The 26,088-nt window shown below is 40.0% G+C and overlaps 1 protein-coding gene across 1 annotated transcript; it reads right to left on the bottom strand.

Annotated features, from left to right (window-relative positions):
* Positions 1–1,119: 1,119 nt before the first annotated feature.
* LOC103697929 (GABA transporter 1) lies at positions 1,120–24,374 on the bottom strand. The gene is made up of 7 exons (XM_039118338.1): positions 24,046–24,374; positions 22,996–23,226; positions 2,955–3,052; positions 2,655–2,841; positions 2,396–2,526; positions 1,921–2,154; positions 1,120–1,819 (listed from the first exon to the last, which is right to left on the bottom strand). The coding sequence occupies exons 1-7, from the start codon at positions 24,194–24,196 to the stop codon at positions 1,439–1,441; spliced, it is 1,413 nt and encodes a 470-aa protein (XP_038974266.1). The 5' UTR covers positions 24,197–24,374; the 3' UTR covers positions 1,120–1,438.
* Between the last annotated feature and the right edge of the window lie 1,714 nt (positions 24,375–26,088).

Genomic DNA, 26,088 nt, shown 5'->3' with positions numbered 1-26,088 from the left:
GAACTTGATGATTTGAACAATAATTGATTTATGAAACAAAATTCGAAATTTGAAGTGACTGGATAGCGTATCGATTTGGGTTTGAATCGATATATTTGCATGCTTAATTTCAATATATTATTATTGTTTTATTGTTTAATTTATCTAGTTAAAGTGTTCATTGCTTACTGGGCTATCTAACTCATTATACGATTTCTTTTTTTGTTTTACAGATTCAGAGGACTAGCATACCGGAGTTATTCAATATAAGAGAGTGGCTAGAAGAATTGTGGTATAAGTTATTTTAGACTAGAGTTTATTTAAATTATGTATTATTTTAGACTAATGTTAGAATTGTGATCAGACATTGTAAGTTGAGTTAGTTAATGAAATAAAGATTGTATATTATTAGTTAAGTTGTTACGCTGCATATTTATGATATCATGTTACGATGCTTTACATACTTGTGGAGAGAGTTTTCTATGAGTGTGTGGCAGTTGCTATGACCTCTAACTTGTGATCTCGGATCGGGGGCATGACAACATGACTCTCCCATGGCCCTCGAAATAAGGACCTCAAATAGAGACTACCAATCTGCTTCAAAGCGGGTTTGCTGATTTCACTGTACCTCCCCAAACTGCGGTAAAAGGATGGAACGGATGTTTTACTACTCGGACCACACTCCTATCGTAAATAGTTCTTTATAATATCTCTCCACGGAGACTTCCTGAAATACCTCCAACACCACCTGTAGAGAACAGTCATATTAAACTCCTTCTCAACTCCTAAGGCTCGCTCCTTCCTAGACTTACACACAGCATCCCAAGCAACCAAATAATATAAGCCAGAGGTCTTCTTTCTCCATTCCAGAAAAAGCCACGTTTGATTCCATGTATTCTCTATATTACCCAGGTTGGAAGCTTAGATATGGACATGAAATACAACGGCAAGGAAGTTAGCACAGTATTGAGCATGGCTAGCCGGTTCCCAGTGCACAGCATTTTATTATTCCATCTTGCTAACTTGATGTCAAACCTCCCAATTAGTCCCAACTTCTGAACAGAGGACGGCAACCCTAGATGCTTATAAGCAATGACTCCAAGTTACACCCCAAGGTTTTATTCTTTTGTTTGAACTTAATTAATCAAATAATATTTCTCTACATTAATCACCAATTTTAAGCATCCAGGTGCATTTGACTGTCCCCATGGGTGCAAACAAAATTAACTATATATCTTTTATCAATCTAAGTGTAGCAGCTAGGAGAACGTACAAAATTTTTGCACCATTTCTCCGAATACAAGAATCATTAGCTAGTAGGATTGTGTTGCAAATTGGCAGTCTGAAATGGATTGCCCTTGCCTTGTTGTCTCTTTCATAGGGCACAGATTGCATGCAACGGGGCGATCGAGATTGAGGCTGAGTAATGCGGATGAATATTCCCTTTTCCTACTCCTGTTCACACATTGGCAAACAATTTGTAGTTCTTCGCATCCAAAGCAATCTGCCGAACAGCAGCGATAGACCCCAACACTGCCAGTGCCGAGAAGACGATGGATATAGTAGCATTCATCCAAAACAGCAGGCCTCTTCTAGATGGCCTGAAAGTGATGTTGTATAGAACTGCTGGGATCACAAAATCTAGAGGTAAAAATCCGAAAGCCCCAATAACTGCATTGATGTCTCCAAAGAAGGGGAGCATGGCTGCAAGGGTTGTTGCTATGACCATGGATAGTGACCGAAAGATTAGCCTCGGCACGACATTTCGAGCAGAGTACTGATCCATCTTTGGGTCTGAAAACAGGCCTTCAAGCATCTCATTTGTCGGCTGCAAATAGACCTGCATTCCATCCATGGAGACAGTTGACTCAAAATATTTTTTTGTGATGCAGGAAATTAGCATGGACTAACTTGGTCTTTTCTGGGCATGTCATTACATACCAGTCCCACAGCAGCAAGTTGGAGGAGGGTGAAGACATTCGTCATCACGAGGAACCACTTGGGGACTAGAGTGGTGTCACCAACAATGAAGTTGCTAAGAATAGTGCCTTCTGCTTGGTTGCCGAAGGCCCAGTACCCTGACACTGCGACGCTGAAGAATGTAGTTACGACGACTGCGTAGCAGAGACACAGGCCCTTGAACATCTTTCCTTTCACAGGAGGAGCAGCTGTTGCCTGCAATTTAATGTCAGATAAACCAGCGTGCATATTGTTAGATAACCCTCTCTCTTTGTAGATTAGACCTACAGACAGCATTGGACTACACATTGGGCACAGAATTCCCTCAGTGCCTGCCTCATCCCTGATGAAGGTGAATCCAACCTTGGTTTAACTAATACTACTAGCAGAAGACTTTACATGGGCTATCTCAATTACCAGAATTCACTGAGGATGAGGGCCTAGAAAGGTAACTTACCTGTATTTCTGGAATGATCCCGTTCCCGTAGGTGGTCGCGATGATGGCGATAGCACTGAATGCACCAAAGACTCGGTCTTGGCTGTTGCCTGAAAGTGAGTAGTCCTTTGGTGGTGCACGGGCCGAGTGTCCTGTGATAAATTCTCTTTAATCAAAATATATGCAACATTTCTGCAGGCTTTTATTCATTTGACTGAAAGGAAGCATATCATCAATTCCTCATGAGTGAGTGCCAGCGAATGGTATAACAAGAGCCAACCTGCATAGATGGAGCCTGCGGTGGTGGCAGCACTGTAGGCAAGGCAAAGCATGAGGGATACCAGATTGATGTGTCTCAAGGAATGAAACGACGGGATCTGTGCTAGAATCAGCATGAAGGCCCCGAAGACGACTACAAATTCATAAAGCTTTGCCATCCCATTTGGTCTCGATATCAAGTATATGGACTGAATGCCACTTATAAGCAGGGATTCATCAAGAAATGCTTGCTTTAAGCTAATTCAAACTCTTCCTACTTCACTGAATAACATGAATCTAAATTAGGAGTGAGTTAACCAACCTTCATTGTTTGGCCTCCCAATAGCGTACAGGCAACAACTGCACCATAGCACACCAGGAATTGAATCGGACCAACGTAATAACGCCCCCAGCCTGGCCCTGCCCACATTCAAATGCATGTTGCATATTAAGATCTCTAGCAAGCAAAGTAAATTAAGAAACGACGAAAATGAAAAAGAGAATCTCCTATTTACATGAATTGTTTAAGTTTACCATGTACCTAGCTCAATAATTTTTTTTATATATATTATCATTATCATTATTGAGCAAATATATCTCTCCTTGCTGGAAACAAATACACACTAGCACAATATATAATCGCTAAAATGAACATAAGACACATATATAGGGAAAGATGACGTCTGATGGACATAAATTGATCTTTTAGCTAGTTTCTCCTAATATTTGATGAGTCACGCATGAATTATACATGCAATTCATGGTATATTGAATTTAGTCAATGAAAATGGTATTAGTTCATTTGTGTGCATCATGAGTATTACCCAGAAGTTGCACGTACGAGTAGATGTCCAAAAATTTTAACAGATTCTCAAGCACATAATATATAATTAATGACTGTTCCAAGAACACCATACATTACTTCTTGCTTTCTCTAAAATGTACTTATTCCTTATTCCCTAGAGGAAGACAAATGATTTCAAGCAGAGTATTTCTAGGATCTACATTGTGATGAATCAAATATCTCGTGGTGATATCATAAATGAGACACTGAATGGAGAACTATAATTTCCAAGTTAACATATTTTTCTAGATTGTGCTGACCTTTCCAAACAATTCTAATTGGACGTGCTGTTCCCTGTTGCGTCATTGACAGAGTAGGAGCCTCTTTCATTGATGGCCAGATAATCTGCTAATTAGGTCCACGGAACATAACAGAGAAACTAGAAGACGCAAAATGGTTGGAAAGCTACATTGTGGATACATTCAGCATTTATAATTCCTCACCCTTAAGCTTCATTTCTTCAAGAGGTGGTGATCAATGTGCATAATAATCAACAATGGGATTCGATTGACTAAAGAATGTTAGAGGGAATAATTGGCCAGATCTCAGCTTTCAGAGTTTATATTACTATTTGCAGCAAGAAGGAATATGAGCTGCCTATGTTGTTCCAGAATGGAAGCACTTCATAGTGTAGGCTAATAAACTTCTCTAATGTTGGTCTCCTAGTATATTCGAGAATAAACTTGGTTTGCTTCTAATTTTCCCCTCACGCCTTTCCTAAATGCGATTGACAAATTTATGACTAATGATTATGAGTAGTCTTCAGAAATAAACTTTTCAGGAACCCGGACTCCTAAGCTATCTCGAAGGCACGAGGCTGCTGCCGCTCTTCAGACTTTTATATCTCAAAACACTAGGGTTGGCAACGTTTAACCATTTAACTCATTTGATAAACCTCAACTTGCTGTAGATAAGGTTAGATTATCTGTTTAATAAAATAGTCAAATTTGGATTTAAATATTTGATCTATTTTATAAATAGATTAAATTTGGAATGACAAATTTTTGATTTATCTTGAATCCAACCCGATCCATATTTGGTCCGATTGACATGATTGCCATCCCTACAAAACATTATTTATGATGGAATCTGATATGCATCAAAACCGACCACAGCCCATGCGAGGGGTTGTTCAACCAAAACTCGCCACGAAGCTAGCCTGCCACCGGCCAGGGCCAGCCACTTGGCACACCTGGAAGTGTGCAGCCAAGTTCAAATTTCAAAAGCCCCATAAAATTGGCAACACTATAGCCAAGATTCTAAGCGATCTCCAAAATCACACCGACCTAACATACAGGGCGTGATCTATGTAAGAAATGGCAGTGCCCAATATTCAAAATGTTCGAAGGCCTACCAATCATGGCCGATTTACGTGCCTAAATTTCATGGCAACAGGCTCTTGCCTTATTCTATACAACCAACTCTCCGTAGGACCTTTCAGATAAGTTCTTGGGTACCGTGATATACTACCGAGAAACTTCTTTTGTTCTCTGAGTCTCGTCCTGACTTAGGCATCAGACGGTCCCCGCTAGACACACTCTGGTAAGAGGACTTCCTTGTTTGTGCTATTTTAGGTCGGAGCATGGTCGTGGATCAGTATTTCGGTAACAGTCGTCCGCATCAAGTTCCAACCCAACACAATCCAAACAGTCGATTGCTGAGACCTCCAGCACCAACAGTTCACTTGTTTGGTGCCTAGGACAGGTCTATTCCCAACAGCAACAAATTGGCGCTAGAGGAAGAGTCCGTCCTACTACAGGAGGTCTCATATATCAATCACCATGAAGTCTCGAAAGGCAAAACCAACACCTTCCAATGCCCAAATGAATGCGCTCGAAGAGTCCATGGCTCTTTGTAGAGCCCATGGAGGGCTCCAACACCGCTAGAGCCACAGGAGGCCCCGACGGTAACTTCTATGCAATTCCAATTACTCGTACAACAAGTCCAGATGCTAGCTACTACAATTCAACACATGCATGGGTCAGCCACCTCTCAGCAATAGCAGTAGGATGCTTGTAACAAAGGCCGAGATGAAGATCTGACAGTGCCTACTCATCCTTCTTGCCATCAAAGCTCTAGCAAGGCTCCACGCAGTCGCCATACTCAGTCATGGAGTTTGGCGAAAGAAGGCCAGTCTTGTGTTTTCCTTGGTTATTTTCTAACATTAATTTTCTGCATATGTACTTAGTGTTTATTTGCTGAAATTAATATATATCTGTTAAATATTTAATTCTACTGCATTATTAGCTAAAGTTTTTGAAAAATCCAATTCACCCCCTCTTCGGCTGCATAGCTGGGCAACAAGTGATATCAGAGCATGGTACTCAAACCATTTATTGGCCTAACCATCAAGAGTTAAAGATCTATAACAGCCTCTGTTGGTATCTCTCTTGTCTAGGGACAATCTGCAAAGAGACCTTTATTTGTAGGCACAAACTGCACTTTTTGAAAAGCACACATGCGTATTTTTATTCAAGCATTTGACTACAATATGTAGAATATCGTAGGATATGGTCCTCACACACTCACAAAAATAATTGATAGCGTGTCTATTTGCAAACCCAAAGGAGAATAGGATGAATTAGATAAAAAGATGGCTCAGCTAAATGCTAAGGCCATGAATATTTTATATTGCTCCTTAGATGCTAATGAATTTAATCGAATATTTACTTGCTTGTCTACTAAAAAAATCTGAAATAAGCTGGAAGTAACTCATAAAGGCACTAGCTAGGTTAAAGAATCTAAAATTAATATGCTTGTACATAATTATGAACTATTTAGAATGGAGTCCAGTGAGTCAATTTCTGATATGTTTACTTGCTTCACTAATATCATTAATGGTCTTAAATGTCTTAAAAATCATATACTAACAGTGATCTGGTGAAAAAGATTCTCAGGTCATTGCCGAGAATGTGGGAGGCTAAAGTCACAACCATTCAAGAAGTAAAGGACCTAAACGCCCTTTCTCTAGAAAAACTGCTAGGTTCGCTGATGACTCATGACCTATCTATGAAGCAGAACCTAGAACAAGAAGAATCAAAGAAAATAAGAACCCTTACTCTTAAGTAGTTGCTCAAGAAGAGAAAGAGAGCGAAGAATCAGACAACTCAAAAGGTGATAAAAAAGTGGCCCTCATTACAAGATAATTTAGAAGGTCTATAAGAAAAAATGGTAAGGAAGAAGACCTTTGGCTAAGGGAGAGGTGAGCAAAAAGAAAGATAAAGAGCAACCATTGGTGTGCTATGAATGTAAGAAACTAGAACATTTTAGAAAAACTCAAAAAAGCCAAAGGAGAAAGCCATGGTCTCTACTTGGAGTGGCAACGACGAATTGAGCTCAGAAGAGGAAATCCAAGAAACAGCCAACCTATGCCTCATGGTTCATGAAGATGAGGTAAGTTCTGAACCTTTGAATGATCTCACTTTTGATGAACTTCAGGATGTTTTTTATGATTTAGTAGATGAGTTTAAAAAGCTAAGTTTAAAGAATAAAGAATTAAAAGTGAAAAATCAAACCCTTTCAAATGAAAATGAAGTTTATCAAAAGAAAAACAAACTTTACTACCAGAAAATCAGAACTTAAGTAAAAAGGTAAATAAATTAAAATCTTTTGTTGAAAGATTTATCTTAAGTTCTGAAAAATAAAATAAGATTCATGATAACCAACAAGCTGTTTTTGATAAAGCTGGATTTAGCTACAATCTTTTGTTGAAACAAAAATTTTTAAGAAAATATTTATCAAATCCTCAAATAACCAAACAAGAAAGATAATATATTTTAAATGTGAACAAACTGGCCACAAGCACTTTACCTGCAATAATCGAATAAATATATTAAGTGGTAAAGTAGCTATCAAAAAAAAAAAATTAGGTTCCAAAAGAAACCATAATTGCTAATATGCAAGAATCTAAAAGAGTTTGGGTATATAAAATAAAAGCTTAAATTCTATGTTGCAAGTGTGTTCAGTAGCCCATGGAGCAAAAAGAAAATGGTACTTGAACAATGAGTACTCTAGACATATAATATGGGATGAATCTTAATTTATTTTCTTTGAAAGAAAAAAAGGAGTGATGATCACCTTTGACGACAACGACAAAGAAAAGATTATTAGAGTTGGTAAAATTTATATCACTCCCTCCATATTTATTGAAAATATTTTGCTTGTAAATTGCCTTAAGTATATTTTTTTAAGTATTAATTAATTATGCGATAAAAATTTTAAAGTTATTATTTTTGAATTATTAATATATTTTGTGTCTAGTTCCAATAATAATAGTAGCTGGGTGAATTTTTTTTCTTTTATGTAGCCGGGTCTCATTAGTAGACACAATATTGAGACGTACATGTAAATCCTGATTCCTGATACAGCGTACACTTCTAACATTGGTTATGGCATGTCTTGCCTGACGTGGCTTTGGTCCCATCAATACCAACCAAAGGGAGGCCGTGACATCTCCTCATTAGTTTAAGTTGTTTCTTCATTTTCACGTCTACGTGGGGACAACTGGAACCTTGGCCACATATGATTGCTATTGTGTCAAATTGCAGCCGTCCCTATTGTCGTGGCGTGGCAGAGGACCATCTAAGTATTGGCGAGGTAGGACCCAGTACCGTGGTCCATGTTAACGTCATAACAGTTGTTCTACGTGATGACCAGATTCCCAGGTTTCCAAGTTCAACAAAGTGCTTGGCCGCTAAAACTTTGACTGTGAATAGGACAGATGGTTAGAAGATTAAAAAAGGAAAGGCAAGGAAAAGATCTTGTGCCTCGTTTGAAGATGGAACTTCCTTTTTGTTTTTATCTCAAAGTAAAACCTAATCGAATCAAATTCTTCTGCAGAAAATTCCACCCTCACAGGAGATATTCCTGACTGGAAGAAGTCCCGGATGCCGTGGCGTCCCATTCGTTGGACGTGATGCCGGAATGCCCCCTCAGTTGCCTCTCTTTTCCTCATGAACGCGGAAAGAGGGGATTGGTTTTTAAATGAGGTTGTGGCATGAGGAGATAATGGAGGTATTAGAGAGTCATTAAATTTTGCTTTGTACTAATCATCTCTCCACATGGTATCTATTTATTACACCTCCAAGTCAAAAAAACAAACAAAAAAAAGAAAGCACTAGGAATCCAAAGACATATTCCACCAAATGCAATACATACAAAGAAAAGGTCAAACGGTCGTTGTTTGCGCAGAATAAAGAACAAAGATGGATGAATTGAAGCCGTATGACCTAGGTGCATAACATTGGAAACGTTTAGATTGGTAAGAAGGGTCTTACTATACGGATTATCTATATTACAAAAGCAACGGGTAAAGCATTTCTTCGAAAGAGCAGTGCTATGTAACTCAGAAATTTAACTCGAGAAAGCCAATCAGCTTGTGTCCAAGTATTGCTTTTTGTGAATCACAACATGACATCAATATAAAAGTGCTATGGGGCGCTAGTAATGACCTTAAGCTAGTATCTTGATCTTCATGAGTTGATAGGGTTAGTTCAAATTTACAATTGCAGCCTTAAAGATCCTCCCATATAAGCAAGTCCTCTAAGGATGCTTGTTATATGGTACCTTATAGACAATCCATCTTGGATCGATTAAGAGTATAACCATTTTGAGACCATCAGTCGTCACCATAAGAATTAAGAGGAGATATACTCTTGATATAAAAAATAGTGCTCAAACATGATCATGTGGTTAGCTTTGTTTCTAACATTAATTTTTTTTCAAAAGATCTCAAGTTATAGAAGTTGGGTATCCACTAGTTGTGATTATAGAAGTTGGGTATCTACTAGTTGTGACCATATAGCTAGCTTAAACCATGTCCTTTGACAAGGATCAAATTTAAAATCCTCCAGATTTGGATTCAATTAAGGCATCCTCGGTCAAGGCACGATCTCCTCCATGAGGATCAAATTCAAAATTTAAAATCCTCCAGATTTGGGTTTAGATTTGGTTTCAATTAAGGCATCCTCAATCAAGGCACGATCTCCTCCATGAGGATCAAATTCAAAATTCAAAATTCAAAATTCTCAAGATTTGCATTCGGTTAAAGCATCCTCAGTCAAGGCACAATCCCCTCCCTATTACCCATGATTGTAGGATGTCAAACCAAATCACATTTTTCCATAATTATAAAATTCTGGTATACATTCTTTGTAAACAATAGTTTTTTCATTTTCAAATGTAATCAACAGATTTACATTCAGACTATATAAAGCCGAGTCTCTCTACTAAGTTGGCATGAGAGTTTTGCAATATCTTCTTTCTCTTTTATGGTATCAGAGCTTTTCGTGACCACTGTCAAATTTTTTTTTTTCAATGGCCTCCGAAACAACTGCAACCTTCACCACTCCAACCTCCACTATCCCTGTTAATATCCAAAGCTTGGTAACTGTCAAACTCACCAAAGACAATTATCTCTTGTGGAAAGCACAAGTCATCCCCTATTTGCGAGGCCAACGCCTTTATGGCTATGTTGATGGGACCATCTCTTGTCCTCCTATGTATGTGCCCAACCTCATTGCTGCATCGTCTTCCGCTGCACCAACCGAGGTTCTTAATCCAAACTATTGCACCTGGTTTGAACAAGATCAAGTTGTTCTGAGTACTTTAGTATCATCATTGTCCGAAAGCATCCTCGCTCATATGGTGGGCATAACCACCGCACGCGATGTCTGGACAGCCTTAGAACGAACGTTCTCCTCTCATTCCAAGGCTCGTGTGCTACAGATTCGGGCCCAACTTTCCACCATCAAAAAAGGAAGTCTCTCCATATCTGATTATTTCCAAAAGGTAAAATCTCTCTCCAATACCTTGGCTACTATTGGACAACCTTTGCAAGACCATGACATCACCTCTTATCTCCTTGGAGGTCTGGATTCTACCTATGATGCTCTTGTAACCTCTATCACAACACGCACTGATGCAATGCCTTTAGAAGACATGTTTGGCCATTTACTTCACTTCGAACTGAGGCTTGAACAACACAACTCTGCCTTTGACACTATTGTTGGCTCGGTTAATGTGGCCACACGCCATGATAATTCCTATTCTCGTGGAGGTAGATAGGTTTCACAACCGCGCTCATTTTCAAACAACCGTCCTCAACACAACAACAATAGTGGTAAAGGTCGCGGTGGTGGTGGCCGCGGCAGAGGAGGCTCTTCCTCATCCATCTCTCGTCTTGTTTGTCAAGTGTGTGGAAAGGTTGGACACACGGCAATAAAGTGCTACTATCATTTTGACCATGCCTATCAAGGTGTTGCACCCAACATGTCTGCCTACTTCATGGCCCAACAATGATCTGCTGACGCAAATTGATATCCCGACACCGGATCTACCAATCACCTTACCAATAATCTCCAAAATTTAAGCATTCATTCCGAGCCTTATGCAGGGGCAGATCAAATTCAAGTGGGAGATGGGACAGGTTTGACTATTGCAAAAATTGGTTCTTCTACACTCAGCTCTCCTTCACACTCTTTTCAACTGTCAAATTTATTATATATTCCTCAGATTCAAAAGAACCTGATTTTTGTGAGCCAATTTACACATGAGAATAATGTCTTCATAGAGTTTCACTCTTCTTATTTTTTGGTGAAGGACGAAGCCACGGAAAATATACTGCTGCGCGGCAAGACTAAGGATGGCTTGTACTCGTTCCCCACCTATGTGTCTCCTTCCGGTTCTTCCCACACCTTTCTCTGTCAATGTGTTCCCCTTGAAACATGGCACTACCGCATGGGACACCCATCCTATCAAACTGTGCAGCATGTTATCTCCAAGTTTTTTCTTCCCGTTTCCTCAAATAAAATTTCTGGTGTTTGCTCGGCATGCCAACAAGGAAAAAGTCATCGTCTTCCCTTCTGTGAGTCTTGGTCAAAGTCTTCTTCTCCTCTTGAGTTAATTTTCTCAGATGTTTGGGGTCCATCCCCTATTATGTCTTCTCATGGAAATAAATACTATGTGTCATTTGTGGATCATTTTAGCAAGTTTGTTTGGCTCTATCCTATTGCCAGTAAATCTAATGTCTTAACTATCTTTCGTTCTTTTCAAAAAATGGTTGAACGATTGTTTGATTGCAAAATAAAATTAGTTCAAACAGATTGGGATGGTGAATATCGCTCTCTACGCAAATTCTTTATAGATATTGGCATTAACCATCGCATCGCATGTTCCCATACTTCTCAACAGAATGGCTCTGTTGAACGAAAACATCAAAATGTTGTCGAAACTAGGTTGTCTCTCTTATCTCATGGTCTTGTTCCTCATGCTTATTGGGATGACGCTTTCCTTATGGCCACATATCTCATCAACCGTGTGAAGACCCGAACTGAAGTCGGCAAGGAGTGCCGACTTCAGTTGGGTCATCGTGGTTTGCCCACGAAGACCACGCCGGCCCGAACGGCCAGCGAAACCCCCGCACGCCCTTCCCTCTTTCTCTCCCTCTCTCTCTCTCGCTCTCTCCCTTCGTGAACTCTCAGAGGAGCCCCTCCCCATCTCTCTAAAAAAACCCAACCTTTCATTCCCTCCTTTTCCCCCTTTCTTGAGAGGATTGCCGGAGCCCCGTCACCGCCGGAGCCGCCATCGCCGCCGGGGAGCCACTTGTCGACGACCGGAGGTGAGAAAGACAACCTTATTTCTATTTTTATGGATTTAAGGGAAAGGAATGTGGGCATGTTCATCGGTTTTCATTTCCCCTGTTTTGGAAAAAAAAAAAAAATTGTGGGATTCGGCCGGCCGACAGTGGCCGGCCGGGGTCAATCCGGCCGAAATGAGTTCGGCCGGAGGTGGGTGAACGGGGGCCGGGCTTCCAGCCCCGGTCTCCCTCTCTTTCCTCCTTTTCTTTTCCTCTCCTCCTTCTCTTCTTCTTCTCGTCCGGCGCCGCTTGTGACAGTGGCGTGGCCGACGGCGGCTGGCCGAGCGCCGCCGTCGAGGGCCACAGTCGGCCGCCGAGGGCCGACCGGAACCACCAGCCACTTCCTTCTTCTTCTTCTTCTTCTTCTTCTTCTCCTTCTTCATCTTCTTCTTCTTCTTCTTCCGCCTGGGTGTTTCCCCTTGCATCGAATTCCGTGCCTAAATTGTGAACCAGACTTGGACCGGGTTCAAACTGTGAACCGGTTTCATCTATGCAGTGAATAGGGTTTGATCCGAGTTTGAGTGAATAGGTTTTGATTAGGGTCTGAATCTGAGTCAGGAATTTGGGTTAGCCTGGTGTGAGTATAAACTGATTCATCAGGATTTGATCTAATCTGGTCTGATCAAATCTGGTTTGGGTTGGGTTGGGGAATCTGTGTTGGGCTGAGTCGGGCCAAATTGGAACTGTGGGCTGGTTTGGGTTGGGCCCGAAATCTGATTCGGACCTGTTAGCCGGTTTGGTTCAATTGGGCCTAATCTGTTTGGACCACAATTGACTTGGGTTTAAAGGATCCTGATTTTTGGGTCTATGTTTGATCTTAGGGGCCCATTCTTAGATCCATGAACTTAGAAATTTAAGGGATTGGGAATAGTTTAAATTATGTTTCTTAGTTAATTAAATAATTAATGTTTGTGTTTTAATCAGGGGTTCGTGATATTAGTGGCAGGGATTTTTAAGCGAACCCAGGTAGGTAACCTTGCTTAAAGTATGATTTACATGTACTATGCATATGTGTGATTATTTCCAGCATATTGATATGTTTTATATTCTTGGCAGTATTATCATTTAGAAGCATGTTTTTGACTGTAAATCGATCATCTGAAAATCTATTATGCATATATATTGGTTTTGAAACTTATGTTTATATTAAGTTTGATTGTTGGAATTTGTGGATGTGATTTTGGAGACCGCGTGACTATTGTCTAGGATTCCCGCCAATGGGGTGGAAACGTTGGCCCTGTCGACTTGTATGAGGAGCTAGTTCCGGCACTATGGGGTGTTTTGGCTCTGCGGAGCATGCTCTGAGGAGCAGAGATTGGGGCACCCTGGGGTGCAGCACTGCGGTGCAGGGCTCCATTTGGAGCAGAGTGTTGACACTTCGGTGTGACCATGCCACTGGGTGATGTGGCCGTAGTCATGCGGTAGATATGTGGATTATGTTATGCGTGATATGATAGACTAAGATGGTATATATATATATATTACTTGAGTATCGGATTGGTTTGCGGATCATCATATTTATTTGTGCACATGACCTGTAGTTATATTGCATATGCTTTAATACATGTTATCGTGACTTTATTGCATGATGTCGCCTACTGAGCTGTTAGCTCACTCCTATTATTTACATTTTTTTTTCAGGTGATGACATGTGATTATAGGGATTATGGGACGGAGTGATCATGATGTATTTAGCTAGTAGACATTGACTTTCCTTTTGACATGTGTATATATTTATGGACATTTGATATGGAAACTGGAATTTATCTTTGTTTAGCTATTGATGGTTGATCTGATTTATCTGCCTTGCGCGCCTGCGGGGTCCGCCCTGCAGGTGCGCGGCGTCTGCTCGCGCCCCGGGCCCCGGGTTCGGGGCGTGACAGATTTAGTGGTATCAGAGCTTAAGGTTAAGGTATCCTAGGGTTTATGTTCAGGTGAGTATCAGTGGAGAATTATGATAGAAAAACTATCAGAGATTTGGGTTATAATCACTTGAGATTGTAACAAGAATGATATTATAATCTAAGGTTTAAGACCACTAGGGACTGTGGCCTTAGTGGCACTAAAGTTTGAGGTTTAAGATTATTGGAAAATGTGACCAGTTGGAATCTGAGCATATGTTTAAAATCACTAGGGATCGTGACAGAAATATATCATAGCTTAAGGTTATGACCACTTAGGACATGACAATTAAATTCAGTGTTTAAGCTGTAAGATCACTGGGCATTGTGATAAAATGTATGCATCGGTTTGGTTTTCGATGCATACGGAAGGAAAGTATAAATTGTCTTTGATCATAATAAGAGAGGTTTGACCTAAGATAAGTATAGGTCAACAATGGCATATCGAGTATACCATGTTTAGATATTATTTAAATGATTTGAAAGTTCAAATTTGATGGGGGTTTTAATGTGATCATACTTTTGGTTTTGCTGCTAATTATTAGAGTGGGATTTGTACGTTGATTTAGTATTGGAGTAAGCTAAGGAGATTTCATAATATTGAAAGGAACGTTCTTCGAAGTTGAAAATGTATGTGGATTATATCTGGTGTTGGCATGTTGGATATTGCAAATAGGTCTATTTCCTATGGATGTATTTGATTATTTTGAGGCCATAGAGTATGCATATTGATGGGAGAATTCTAATTATTTGAATTTGCATGTTTGGATTGGGCTCCTGAATTTTCTTATAATTGTTGGAGATTATTGAATGTGTTAATCTAAAACTCGAGCCTAGATTTAAGATTTGAGCAAGGATCTTTTGTCATTGTTGATGAAGCCACTAATAGATGTCATATTGAGTAGAGACTTCGGTCATGAGATGCTTACATGAATTATCATATATAGCATTGTTGATGGATGTTAAGAATCTTGGTGAAGAAAGATCTGGAGATCGATAGAGTTAATTCCTACTCATAGTGGTATTGGCTCAACAGATCTAACCTATTGAATTTGAAGTAAATTCTGTTGGAAGGAAAATCAATGTAGATTTTCTAATTAAATTGCTAAGGGAATACAAGAATTACCCCCTTTAAATTAAACTTAGATATTTTTTTGGATTCTAAGAAGGTTGTGGAGATCACGTAGTGACCTTAAACTTGACTAAAGGATTGGGGGTTAGTTATGATAACTATACTCTATATAAATTGAGGACAAAAAGATCTAGAGGTTTTGCTCTAGTTCTACTTGGAAATTTGAAATTTGGAGTTTCTTAGTCTCAATGCAAAGTGATACTTTAGTCAGAAATTATTTTGTGACTTTAGAGAATTAAATGAATTAAATCAGAGTGTGCAGCGGAAGTGTGGTGGTTTGACTTATTTTGAAACTGGTTAAGATCATTAATATTTGATCTAAAAGGCATTATGATGAAATACTTGAGTTAGTTTCAGGAGAATGTTGTTGATTCTATGGATCTCTTATTTGTTGGGATGATGTGGGGGAGAGGAAAATTCTGGGTCCAGAGATTATTCAGCAGACAGTGGAGAAGGTTCAGCTGATCAGAGAACGACTTCGGGCAGCTTAGAGCAGACAGAAGAGTTATGCTGATATCAGGAGGCGGGATCTGGAATTCCAAATCGGAGATCATGTTTTTCTCATAGTGTCCCATTCTAAAGGGGTAATGCGATTTGGAGTTCGGGGTAAGCTCAGCCCGAGATATGTGGGACCATTCGAGATTCTCGAGAGAGTTGGATCTGTTGCTTATAGACTGGCACTTCCACCTGCTCTATCGGGAGTTCATTCTGTATTTTATATCTCCATGCTGAGGAAGTATATTGCTGATCCAAATCATGTGATTGATGTGGCACCTTTGCAGCTTCGCGCCGATCTTACATATGTGGAGCAGCCTGTCCGTATAGTGGATAGGAAGGACCAAGTCTTGAGAAGACGCACTATTCCTTATGTAAAGGTGCAGTGGAGCAATCACAGTGAGAGAGAAGCCACCTGGGAGCTGGAGGAGGAGATGAGAGAGAAGTATCCAGCCTTGTTCTCGGATTGAGGTATGTTTTTAATTTCGAAGACGAAATTTCTTTTTAGTTGGTTAGAGTGTGAAGACCCGAACTGAAGTCGGCAAGGAGTGCCCACGAAGACCACGCCGGCCGAACGGCCAGCGAAACCCCCGCACGCCCTTCCCTCTTTCTCTCCCTCTCTCTCTCTCGCTCTCTCCCTTCGTGAACTCTCAGAGGAGCCCCTCCCCATCTCTCTAAAAAAACCCAACCTTTCATTCCCTCCTTTTCCCCCTTTCTTGAGAGGATTGCCGGAGCCCCGTCACCGCCGGAGCCGCCATCGCCGCCGGGGAGCCACTTGTCGACGACCGGAGGTGAGAAAGACAACCTTATTTCTATTTTTATGGATTTAAGGGAAAGGAATGTGGGCATGTTCATCGGTTTTCATTTCCCCTGTTTTGGAAAAAAAAAATTGTGGGATTCGGCCGGCCGACAGTGGCCGGCCGGGGTCAATCCGGCCGAAATGAGTTCGGCCGGAGGTGGGTGAACGGGGGCCGGGCTTCCAGCCCCGGTCTCCCTCTCTTTCCTCCTTTTCTTTTCCTCTCCTCCTTCTCTTCTTCTTCTCGTCCGGCGCCGCTTGTGACAGTGGCGTGGCCGACGGCGGCTGGCCGAGCGCCGCCGTCGAGGGCCACAGTCGGCCGCCGAGGGCCGACCGGAACCACCAGCCACTTCCTTCTTCTTCTTCTTCTTCTTCTTCTCCTTCTTCCTCTTCTTCTTCTTCTTCTTCTTCTTCTTCCGCCTGGGTGTTTCCCCTTGCATCGAATTCCGTGCCTAAATTGTGAACCAGACTTGGACCGGGTTCAAACTGTGAACCGGTTTCATCTATGCAGTGAATAGGGTTTGATCCGAGTTTGAGTGAATAGGTTTTGATTAGGGTCTGAATCTGAGTCAGGAATTTGGGTTAGCCTGGTGTGAGTATAAACTGATTCATCAGGATTTGATCTAATCTGGTCTGATCAAATCTGGTTTGGGTTGGGTTGGGGAATCTGTGTTGGGCTGAGTCGGGCCAAATTGGAACTGTGGGCTGGTTTGGGTTGGGCCCGAAATCTGATTCGGACCTGTTAGCCGGTTTGGTTCAATTGGGCCTAATCTGTTTGGGCCACAATTGACTTGGGTTTAAAGGATCCTGATTTTTGGGTCTATGTTTGATCTTAGGGGCCCATTCTTAGATCCATGAACTTAGAAATTTAAGGGATTGGGAATAGTTTAAATTATGTTTCTTAGTTAATTAAATAATTAATGTTTGTGTTTTAATCAGGGGTTCGTGATATTAGTGGCAGGGATTTTTAAGCGAACCCAGGTAGGTAACCTTGCTTAAAGTATGATTTACATGTACTATGCATATGTGTGATTATTTCCAGCATATTGATATGTTTTATATTCTTGGCAGTATTATCATTTAGAAGCATGTTTTTGACTGTAAATCGATCATCTGAAAATCTATTATGCATATATATTGGTTTTGAAAACTTATGTTTATATTAAGTTTGATTGTTGGAATTTGTGGATGTGATTTTGGAGACCGCGTGACTATTGTCTAGGATTCCCGCCAATGGGGTGAAAACGTTGGCCCTGTCGACTTGTATGAGGAGCTAGTTCCGGCACTATGGGGTGTTTTGGCTCTGCGGAGCATGCTCTGAGGAGCAGAGATTGGGGCACCCTGGGGTGCAGCACTGCGGTGCAGGGCTCCATTTGGAGCAAAGTGTTGACACTTCGGTGTGACCATGCCACTGGGTGATGTGGCCGTAGTCATGCGGTAGATATGTGGATTATGTTATGCGTGATATGATAGACTAAGATGGTATATATATATATATTACTTGAGTATCGGATTGGTTTGCGGATCATCATATTTATTTGTGCACATGACCTGTAGTTATATTGCATATGCTTTAATACATGTTATCGTGACTTTATGCATGTTGTTACCTACTGAGCTGTTGTAGCTCATACCTGTTTTTGACATAATTGCAGGAGATGATTGATGGGGGATTCGGGAGGAGAGGACTTATGACATTGGACATAGATAGATTTAGATTCATTTTGTCATAAGTAATTGATCTTGTAAATAAATGTTACCAACTTTATTTGAGACATTTGAAATTGAATTATTGATTTGATTATCATAAATGATAGATTTTTAGTATTGATATTGTGATCTGATGTTGTGACTTGAGTGTCTGATTATTCAGCCTTGCACGCCCGTGCGGTCCGCCGTGCGGGTGTGCGGCGTCTGGCGCGTCCCGGGCCTAAGTTCGGGTTCGGGGCGTGACAAACCGACTTCCTACATCTCCTCTTGGCACTTCTCCTTTTGAAAAATTGTTTAACAAAACTCCAGATTTTTCTCTTCTCCGCATTTTCAGTTGTGCATGCTACCCATTCCTTCGCCCATTTAACAAACCCAAACTTGACTTTCGGTCAAAGCAGTGTGTGTTTATTGGATTTAGCAACAACCATCATGGGTATAAATGCTTAGATCTCATCTCGGGCAAGGTGTATGTTTCTAGGCATGTTATTTTTGATGAGAATCTATTCTCCTTTTCTTATCTAAATTCGACACCCACTCAACAATCTGCTGCCACACCAATGACACACCTTTCTTTTCCCATACGCCTGCACAACACTCAAACACCCTCCACCTCTATGTTGTCCTCTCTTCCAAACGAGTCCACATCATTGAATGAGACGACGTCGTCTCCTGCTCCTTTGGTACGTGTCTCTCCTTCCTGTGACCAGTCTCCCTCCTTTTCCTCTGCATCTCCCACAACATCTGAGTCCTTGCCGACAAATCTACATCCTCTGCCTCCTGAATCTGCTGTCGTTGCTGATGTTCCCATGCCTCGTTCTCATCCTATGCGGACTCGCTCTCAGAATGATATTGTGAAACCAAAGACATTTACTGATGGCACAGTTCATTATCCTTTGCCCAAAGCTCTTCCTGCTATGAGCACGGTTCCTGAAGATCCCTCTTGTTACACTGAGGCAAGTTAGCATGCTGAATGGCGCTCTGCCATGGATGAGGAATTTTCAGCTCTCATGAAAAATGGCACTTGGTCCCTTGTGCCGGCCACCCTAGGTATGAACATTGTGGGTTCTATGTGGGTTTATAAAACAAAGAAAAAGTCTGATGGCTCTATGGAGCGTAGGAAGGCTCGGCTGGTTGCCAAAGGGTATCACCAACAACAAGGTATCGACTTTGATGATACTTTTAGTCCTGTGGTTAAACCAACTACCATCCGCTTGGTTCTCAGTATTGCAGTTTCACATCATTGGAAAATTCGCCAAATAGATGTACAGAATGCCTTTCTCCATGGTTTTCTTTTGCAAGATGTTTATATGCGCCAACCAACTGGGTATGTGCATCCTAATTTTTCCAACCACGTCTGCAAATTACACAAAGCTCTCTATGGCTTGAAGCAGGCCCCACGTGCTTGGTACTCTCATTTGAGTGAGCAGCTCTTGTCTCTTGGATTTGTGAATTCCAGTTCTGATACTTCTCTATTTATCTTCAAACATGGTTCGGTTACTGTATTTGTTCTTGTGTACGTGGATGACATTATTATTACCGGGTCTGATGATGCTGCAATTAATAAACTCATTTCTGATTTAAGTTGTGAGTTTGTTGTCAAGGATTTAGGAGATCTCCATTATTTCTTGGGCGTCGAAGTGTTGCGTGTATCTGCTGATCTTCTTCTCTCTCAAAGAAGATACATTTTCAACCTTCTTCAGCGCACTAATATGCTCGACGCCAAGCCGGTCTCCTCACCAATGTCATCCTCTCAACCACTATCCTTGTTTGTCGGGAATTTATTTCCGGATCCTTCTCTTTTTTGTAGCGTCGTGGGTGCACTCCAATATCTCTCTCTCACACGTCCAGATATTTCATTTGTTGTTAACAAGATTTGTCAATTTATGCACAAACCAACAGATGTTCATTGGATGGCAGTAAAGCGCATTCTCCGCTACTTGAAATTTTTCATTAATTTCTATTTACTCAGATGCAGATTGGGCTAGAGGTCCCGACGATAGAAAATCCACATCAGGTTTTTGCATCTTTTTTGGACACAATCTCATTTCTTGAAGCTCCAAGAAATAGCCCACCATTGCTCGTTCAAGCATGGAGGCTGAATATCGTGCTGTGGCTCATGCTACTGCAGAATCTATTTGGCTCCAATCCTTGCTTCACGAACTTGAAATTTTTCTCCCCACTCGGCCTGTCTTATGGTGCGACAACATAGGGGCAACATACCTCATCGCAAATCTGGTCTTCCATGCTCGCACTAAGCATGTGGAAATCGATTATCACTTTGTTAGAGAGAAAGTTCAGCAAAAATCTTTGGAAGTTCATTTATCTCCAACAAAGACCAACTAGCTGATGGTCTCACCAAACCGTTGGTCTCGACTCGTTTTGCTCATCTCCGCATCAAGCTCAACGTGATCTCCTCCCCGTTGATCTTGTAGGGGCGTGATGAGGATCAAATTCAAAATTCTCCAGATTTGGATTCAATTAAGGCATCCTCGGTCAAGGCACGATCTCCTCCATAAGGATCAAATTCAAAATTTAAAATCCTCCAGATTTGGGTTTAGATTTGGTTTCAATTAAGACATCCTCGATCAAGGCACGATCTCCTCCATGAGGATCAAATTCAAAATTCAAAATTCAAAATTCTCAAGATTTGGATTCGGTTAAAGCATCCTCATTCAAGGCACAATCTCCTCCCTATTACCCATGATTGTAGGATGTCAAACCAAATCACATTTTTCCATGATTATAGAAATTCTGGTATACATTCCTTGTAAACAATAGTTTTTCTATTTTCAAATGTAATCAGCAAATGTACATTCAGACTATATAAAGCTGAGTCTCTCTACTAAGTTGGCATGAGAGTTTTGCAATATCTTCTTTCTCTTTTATCTTTCATGATGATTCTAGGACTCCACTTCTAAATAGTCTTTTGGTCAATCAGTCTACCAAGCTCCTTTTATGACTTGACAAATTTTAGTTATATCACAAAATGGTTTTTAGATATCTCTAAAACTTATGTCTCAATGGAATGTGCCGGTTCATCTTTGAGTTCTTTTTAATTTATCAATTTAATTGTTATTTTACTACCATGATGATTGGAGAAATTAGTTTTAAAATCAAAGAAGTTTTGATAAGAGATTTTTGATCCACACTACCATTTTACAAGTAGTATCTAGAGCAATTTGTTTGGCCTCTATAGTGCTTCAAGAAATATTCATTTGTGTGAAGATTCTTAAGCAATGGTAGCACTGCTGAGAAAAAGAGAATATCTAGTAATAGATTTGATATCAAGAGAATCAATAGTTGATTTAGCATCATTGCAACCCTCAACAAACTTTAACATTATTCGTATGTCTAGTCAATCTTCTGACAATATAAGCAATATCATATCTAGTCCAGCTTTCTATATAGAGAACTAACCCTACAATCTAAGAATATTTAAAATATGATATTGCTTCACCAAGATTTTTCTTTAGATATACACTAGGGTCATAAGGAGTGGATATAAACATCATAATACTCAAATAGCTTGAGCATCGTTTTGATGGAATAAGAAAGGGAGAGAGCTATTTGTCTGTCTGGTGAATTTGATTAACTTCATCTCGAGAATTACAGTGGCATCTTCTAGATCTTTCATGTCTGTTAATGTGCTTACGATGATGTTGGAAGTATTTCTTGGAAATAGCTTTTCACTTATCAAAATTCTAGAATTTATAACAACAAGATAATATTGTAGATGGAACAAGGAAGTTGCAGATGTCTAATCAAGACTGTTGGTGTTTGCTACAACCTACAAGTGCTTTTTTGCACGTAAAACAATATAAAATAGTAATAATTTTTGAAATCTAGTGAGGTTTGTAGAATACAGAACTGATAGAAATTGATTCTACAAGTATCTAATACTTGATTTACGGAGGAATATGTGGAAATGTATTTTCTCAGCATATACAGAGAGAATTAAATTTCTAAATGTAAATCAAAACCTAAGATTACAAAAAATTAAACTAACGTGATTTTCAAAAAAACATATAAATTGTTTTAACCTAATAATGCTCTTATACTATTTAAGGTAATTCGCAAATAAGTTAGAAAAACAAAAATTTATATAATTAAAATCATGCATAAAAACCAAATATTGATAAATTAAAAAAAGTTTCAAAATAATTTAAAAATTAAAATAGAATAGAGTATAACCTAGACTAGAGGCATGTTAGGCATTCTGGTAAGACAACTACTACACATCTCTTACACTTTAATCCTTCCAAGATACAACTAATCGGCGGCTCAGCTAGACTCCTCCCTAGCATAGCACAAGTATGTAGAAGTCGACTTGATTATCTCCTTCAATTACTTGAAAATAATCCTTTCTAAATTAAATAAAATATGGGGATAAATAGTAGCAAAAGAGAGAAAAGTGTAAAGATACGAGATCATTATAGCCAGTCTTCTATAAGCTATCTTAATTAAAAGCCAGTCTGGCTATAAATATTAAATACACGTCCAATGCAGCTGCTCTAGCATACGTTCACACATGTTTCCAGCCAATCAAGCTAGGCGCATGCTGAACTGTCCAAATGCCTATGCATCCAACTAGAGTCCACTAAATGGAGATGTGCTCAATACAGCTCAAGTTGCATTAAATATTCCAACATGGGACTAAAATAAACTAGTTGAGAGTGAAGGCTTTAATTATTAAACTTTTCCAACCAAAAAAATAATATTAAATAATTAAATAAGATCTAATAGGTTGTTTATGGCTATTGTTTGATGCAGTCAAGCTAGAAACTAGGGTAAATTGTCCGCATTCAATCATCAACATTATATATAAATATATATGTGGTGAGACTCATTACCAAGAATATCATTAGCCATGTCCCTGAAACGTAGTTGTCGCCGTCCGAGCTGGGCATGGTGTTCGAGGACCATGGAGAGGAGGTTGTAGGAGTAGAAGGTGACTACAGCTCCCATCACTAGGCAGAGTACACCGGGCGCCCAACCCATCGATGCGAAAGCATACGGCAGACTGAGCAGAGCCGGCGCCACAATTGAAGTCGTCAGATGGTAGCCACAGTGTAACCATGAACCTGTCTCGATTACCCATTCGCATAATCTTGCATAAGTAATTAAGCATATGTAGCTTATCATGTCAATTGCTTTCTCTAATGGAAAATAGAAAGCAAAATTAAAAATATAAAGCTGAATAGTGCTAAGTGGTGGGAACCCACGGCCACTTAATATTGTTGCTGGTACCACTGTGAATTGGTGATAGCAAAGTGAAAACAACAGCGAAGTGCTTGGTTTGCGTTCGGACAGCATGCCAGAAAGTTGTGTGCGAGGAAAAGGAAATAAGGACAGAGGACATGAAACAAATGAGGATCACTGATATCCATGCTTCTCTCTCTCTCTCTCTCTCTCTCTCTCTCTCTCTCCCTCTTAAGAAAAAGAACAGAACCATCATATAGACATCACATAAAGTTATTACATGAAAATTCTGAACCATGAGCTGAGGAAAGAAGGTAATAAATTGAATAATAAATAAAATTGACAACGAAGATGGCTCCCTTGCTCTTCTATCGATTGTGTGCCATCCATCTTAAAAAGGATGACAAGTATCATGGAGGACTGGCCAATATCTGTCAAAGACTGATACAGCATAACCCTATGGAATATTCTGGTGGTCTGTAAACAACACGGACAGCCTAATAAAATTTCCCAGGATCGTAAATTAATTTGATCAGAGAATCCCCAGCAATCATTGTGATGTTTCTTTTATTCAATACTGTTTATTCGCATCAAAAGTATATACAAAGTTTGCATGCTTGTGGCAAGAAGGTCGAGAAGGCAAGCCGAATGCCGAGGGAGTAGAGGAGAAGAAGAATATGATGGTTGGTGAGAATCATCACCTTTGGACTTGAGAACAAAGAGAGCTCCAGCATCGAGCTTTTGGATTCCCGTTTCCTGAGAGTTTCCAGCATTCATATCAGCACCATGATTGATGCGATCGTTCTCAATCTTCTCTCCTGAGCCCATGGAATTGGGAGGCAGTGTTCCCATCTCCTCTCACTCTCTGTAGATAAAGGAAGAGGAAGAGGAGGACCAACAAATTGTGGAATCTCAACCAGAGAACTAGGAGGGAAGAGCAATAGGAAGAGGGGATATTTTCAGGTCTCTTTCAAAATCTGGATGCGTGCCCGTGGGAAGAAATGAAATAGTGGAGGAGCTTATAATTTTCATTCCTAGCTGGAGTTCCTTTATGCCTGCATTTGAAAAAAAAAAAACATGTGATCGCGAGCTTAGAATAACCTCGGTCAAACCGTCGCTGGAGTTGAAAAGAAGGCGAATAAAAGCTACGCACGCAAAGCCGCTTTCATTGGACGTTTTGTCGCGATGTCATCGTATCGTGATTGTTTGATAATCTGGCGGAGGACATCAACGTCAGAATATAGCTGATATTAAGAGAATATATCTCGCTTGTGTATAAAATGTTGTTCTGTAGTATGAGAAGAAGCAAGAGACTTAACTATACCTGTACCTATTTAAAGGCAAATGTCCCGTGTAAATTAATGCCCAAGAGTTCTGGATGGACACGGATAAACGACAATTCCAAAGGCCATGAAACTCGTGGCACCTTTCCTATCAAGGTAATCCAACCATTTATGTTGTTATTTACTACTTTGATCTTCTTCTTCTCAATTAAAGGCCTTTATAGATAATTTGGATTCTTCTTTTTTTATTTTGTGCTGCTAGCTACGAATCTTTCCGCCTTTTAGCTTAGATTTGATTTGAACGAACTACCACTGAATTTAACTTTGTTAATTATTAACTTTCATAATTAAGCCACACCAAAAGAATAGAAAAAAGGAGTAGTGTAACGAGCGTCCGTTTTATTGTGGTTTCTTCATGTATTTTCAGAGATAATAGAAATTTTGCTGCAAGAGAATTTAACAACACATCAATGAGCAACAACGAATAGTGTTTGTAGAACGCAAAGACATGTTGGTCAAGGTGCTTGCCAGCCAACTATTTTAGAATGACATCCGGCAATCCAGATCAGTTGTTGAACTGGAGCCGGTAAGTTGGACTTTTCTTCAAAATGAAGACGGGTGACAATACTGACATACAAATGAAAGCATGGCTGATGGACAAACTATACATAAAATAATAAAACTGACGCTTGTAGAAACGTTAGTTTATTTTCGTATACGATGAAGTTGACAGAGCGGCCAAGGCCGTCAGGGGAACAGTCCAAAAACATCTTTCGCACCAAATTCGGTCGGTAAGTAGTGTGAAGCAGATATTCCAGTGTAAACGCACCGTTCCATTTATACGACCCACGGCAGCACACGATAGCACCCTGCCAAAAAGATGATGCCGTCAGGCTTGTACAACGACGTAAATTCAAGTGATTTTCGATTCTTCCTCATCATTTTGTGTCGCTGGTCTGAATCTTTTTTTTCTTTTTTTTATGAACTTTCTTTATTAAAAATTTTGATTTGAAAAAAATTAGCCATTAACTTTCTTAATTATAAATTTACTTAATTAAGCCATTTAAAAAGAACAGATAGAAAAACAGTAGGATGGATGCCTCAGCTTTTATAGAAAATAAAATATCTCTTGATGCATAGCATGAGCCCGAGCATGAGCTGTCCGTAAAGATTGAGTCCTTTTTTTGGTCATGCACCAAATTATATTAGGTCTAAGAGTTTCAGCACCAAAACATATCGGGTCCAAGAGTTCCAGCGCCAAACTACATTGGGTCCAAGAGTTTCAATGCCAAATAACATTGAGTCCATGTGGCGTTAAAGACTCTTAATTTATTAGGAGTCTTGAGTCTAAAATTTTCAGTCCAAAGTTAGGAAGAGTCTTTGATTATTTGTTGGCTTATTGACTTGTTCCAAAAAGGTCTAAATTTAGAATGGAATTAAGGGTGTACATGAAAACTTTTT

The sequence above is a fragment of the Phoenix dactylifera genome, unplaced genomic scaffold (genome assembly GCF_009389715.1).
Source record: "Phoenix dactylifera cultivar Barhee BC4 unplaced genomic scaffold, palm_55x_up_171113_PBpolish2nd_filt_p 000336F, whole genome shotgun sequence".
Classification (NCBI taxonomy): domain Eukaryota; kingdom Viridiplantae; phylum Streptophyta; class Magnoliopsida; order Arecales; family Arecaceae; genus Phoenix; species Phoenix dactylifera.
This window is presented reverse-complemented; position numbering and strand designations above follow the sequence as displayed.

What these genes read in the sequence shown, in the direction of transcription:
- LOC103697929 (XM_039118338.1), bottom strand. Translation starts at nt 24,196, where the DNA reads ATGGGAACACTGCCTCCCAATTCCATGGGCTCAGGAGAGAAGATTGAG. An exon ending in CTTTGTTCTCAAGTCCAAAG is followed by an intron (nt 23,227 to 24,045) that starts GTGATGATTCTC and finishes TAATCGAGACAG; the next exon opens with GTTCATGGTTACACTGTGGC. An exon ending in TGGGAGGCCAAACAATGAAG is followed by an intron (nt 2,842 to 2,954) that starts GTTGGTTAACTC and finishes AGTGGCATTCAG; the next exon opens with TCCATATACTTGATATCGAG.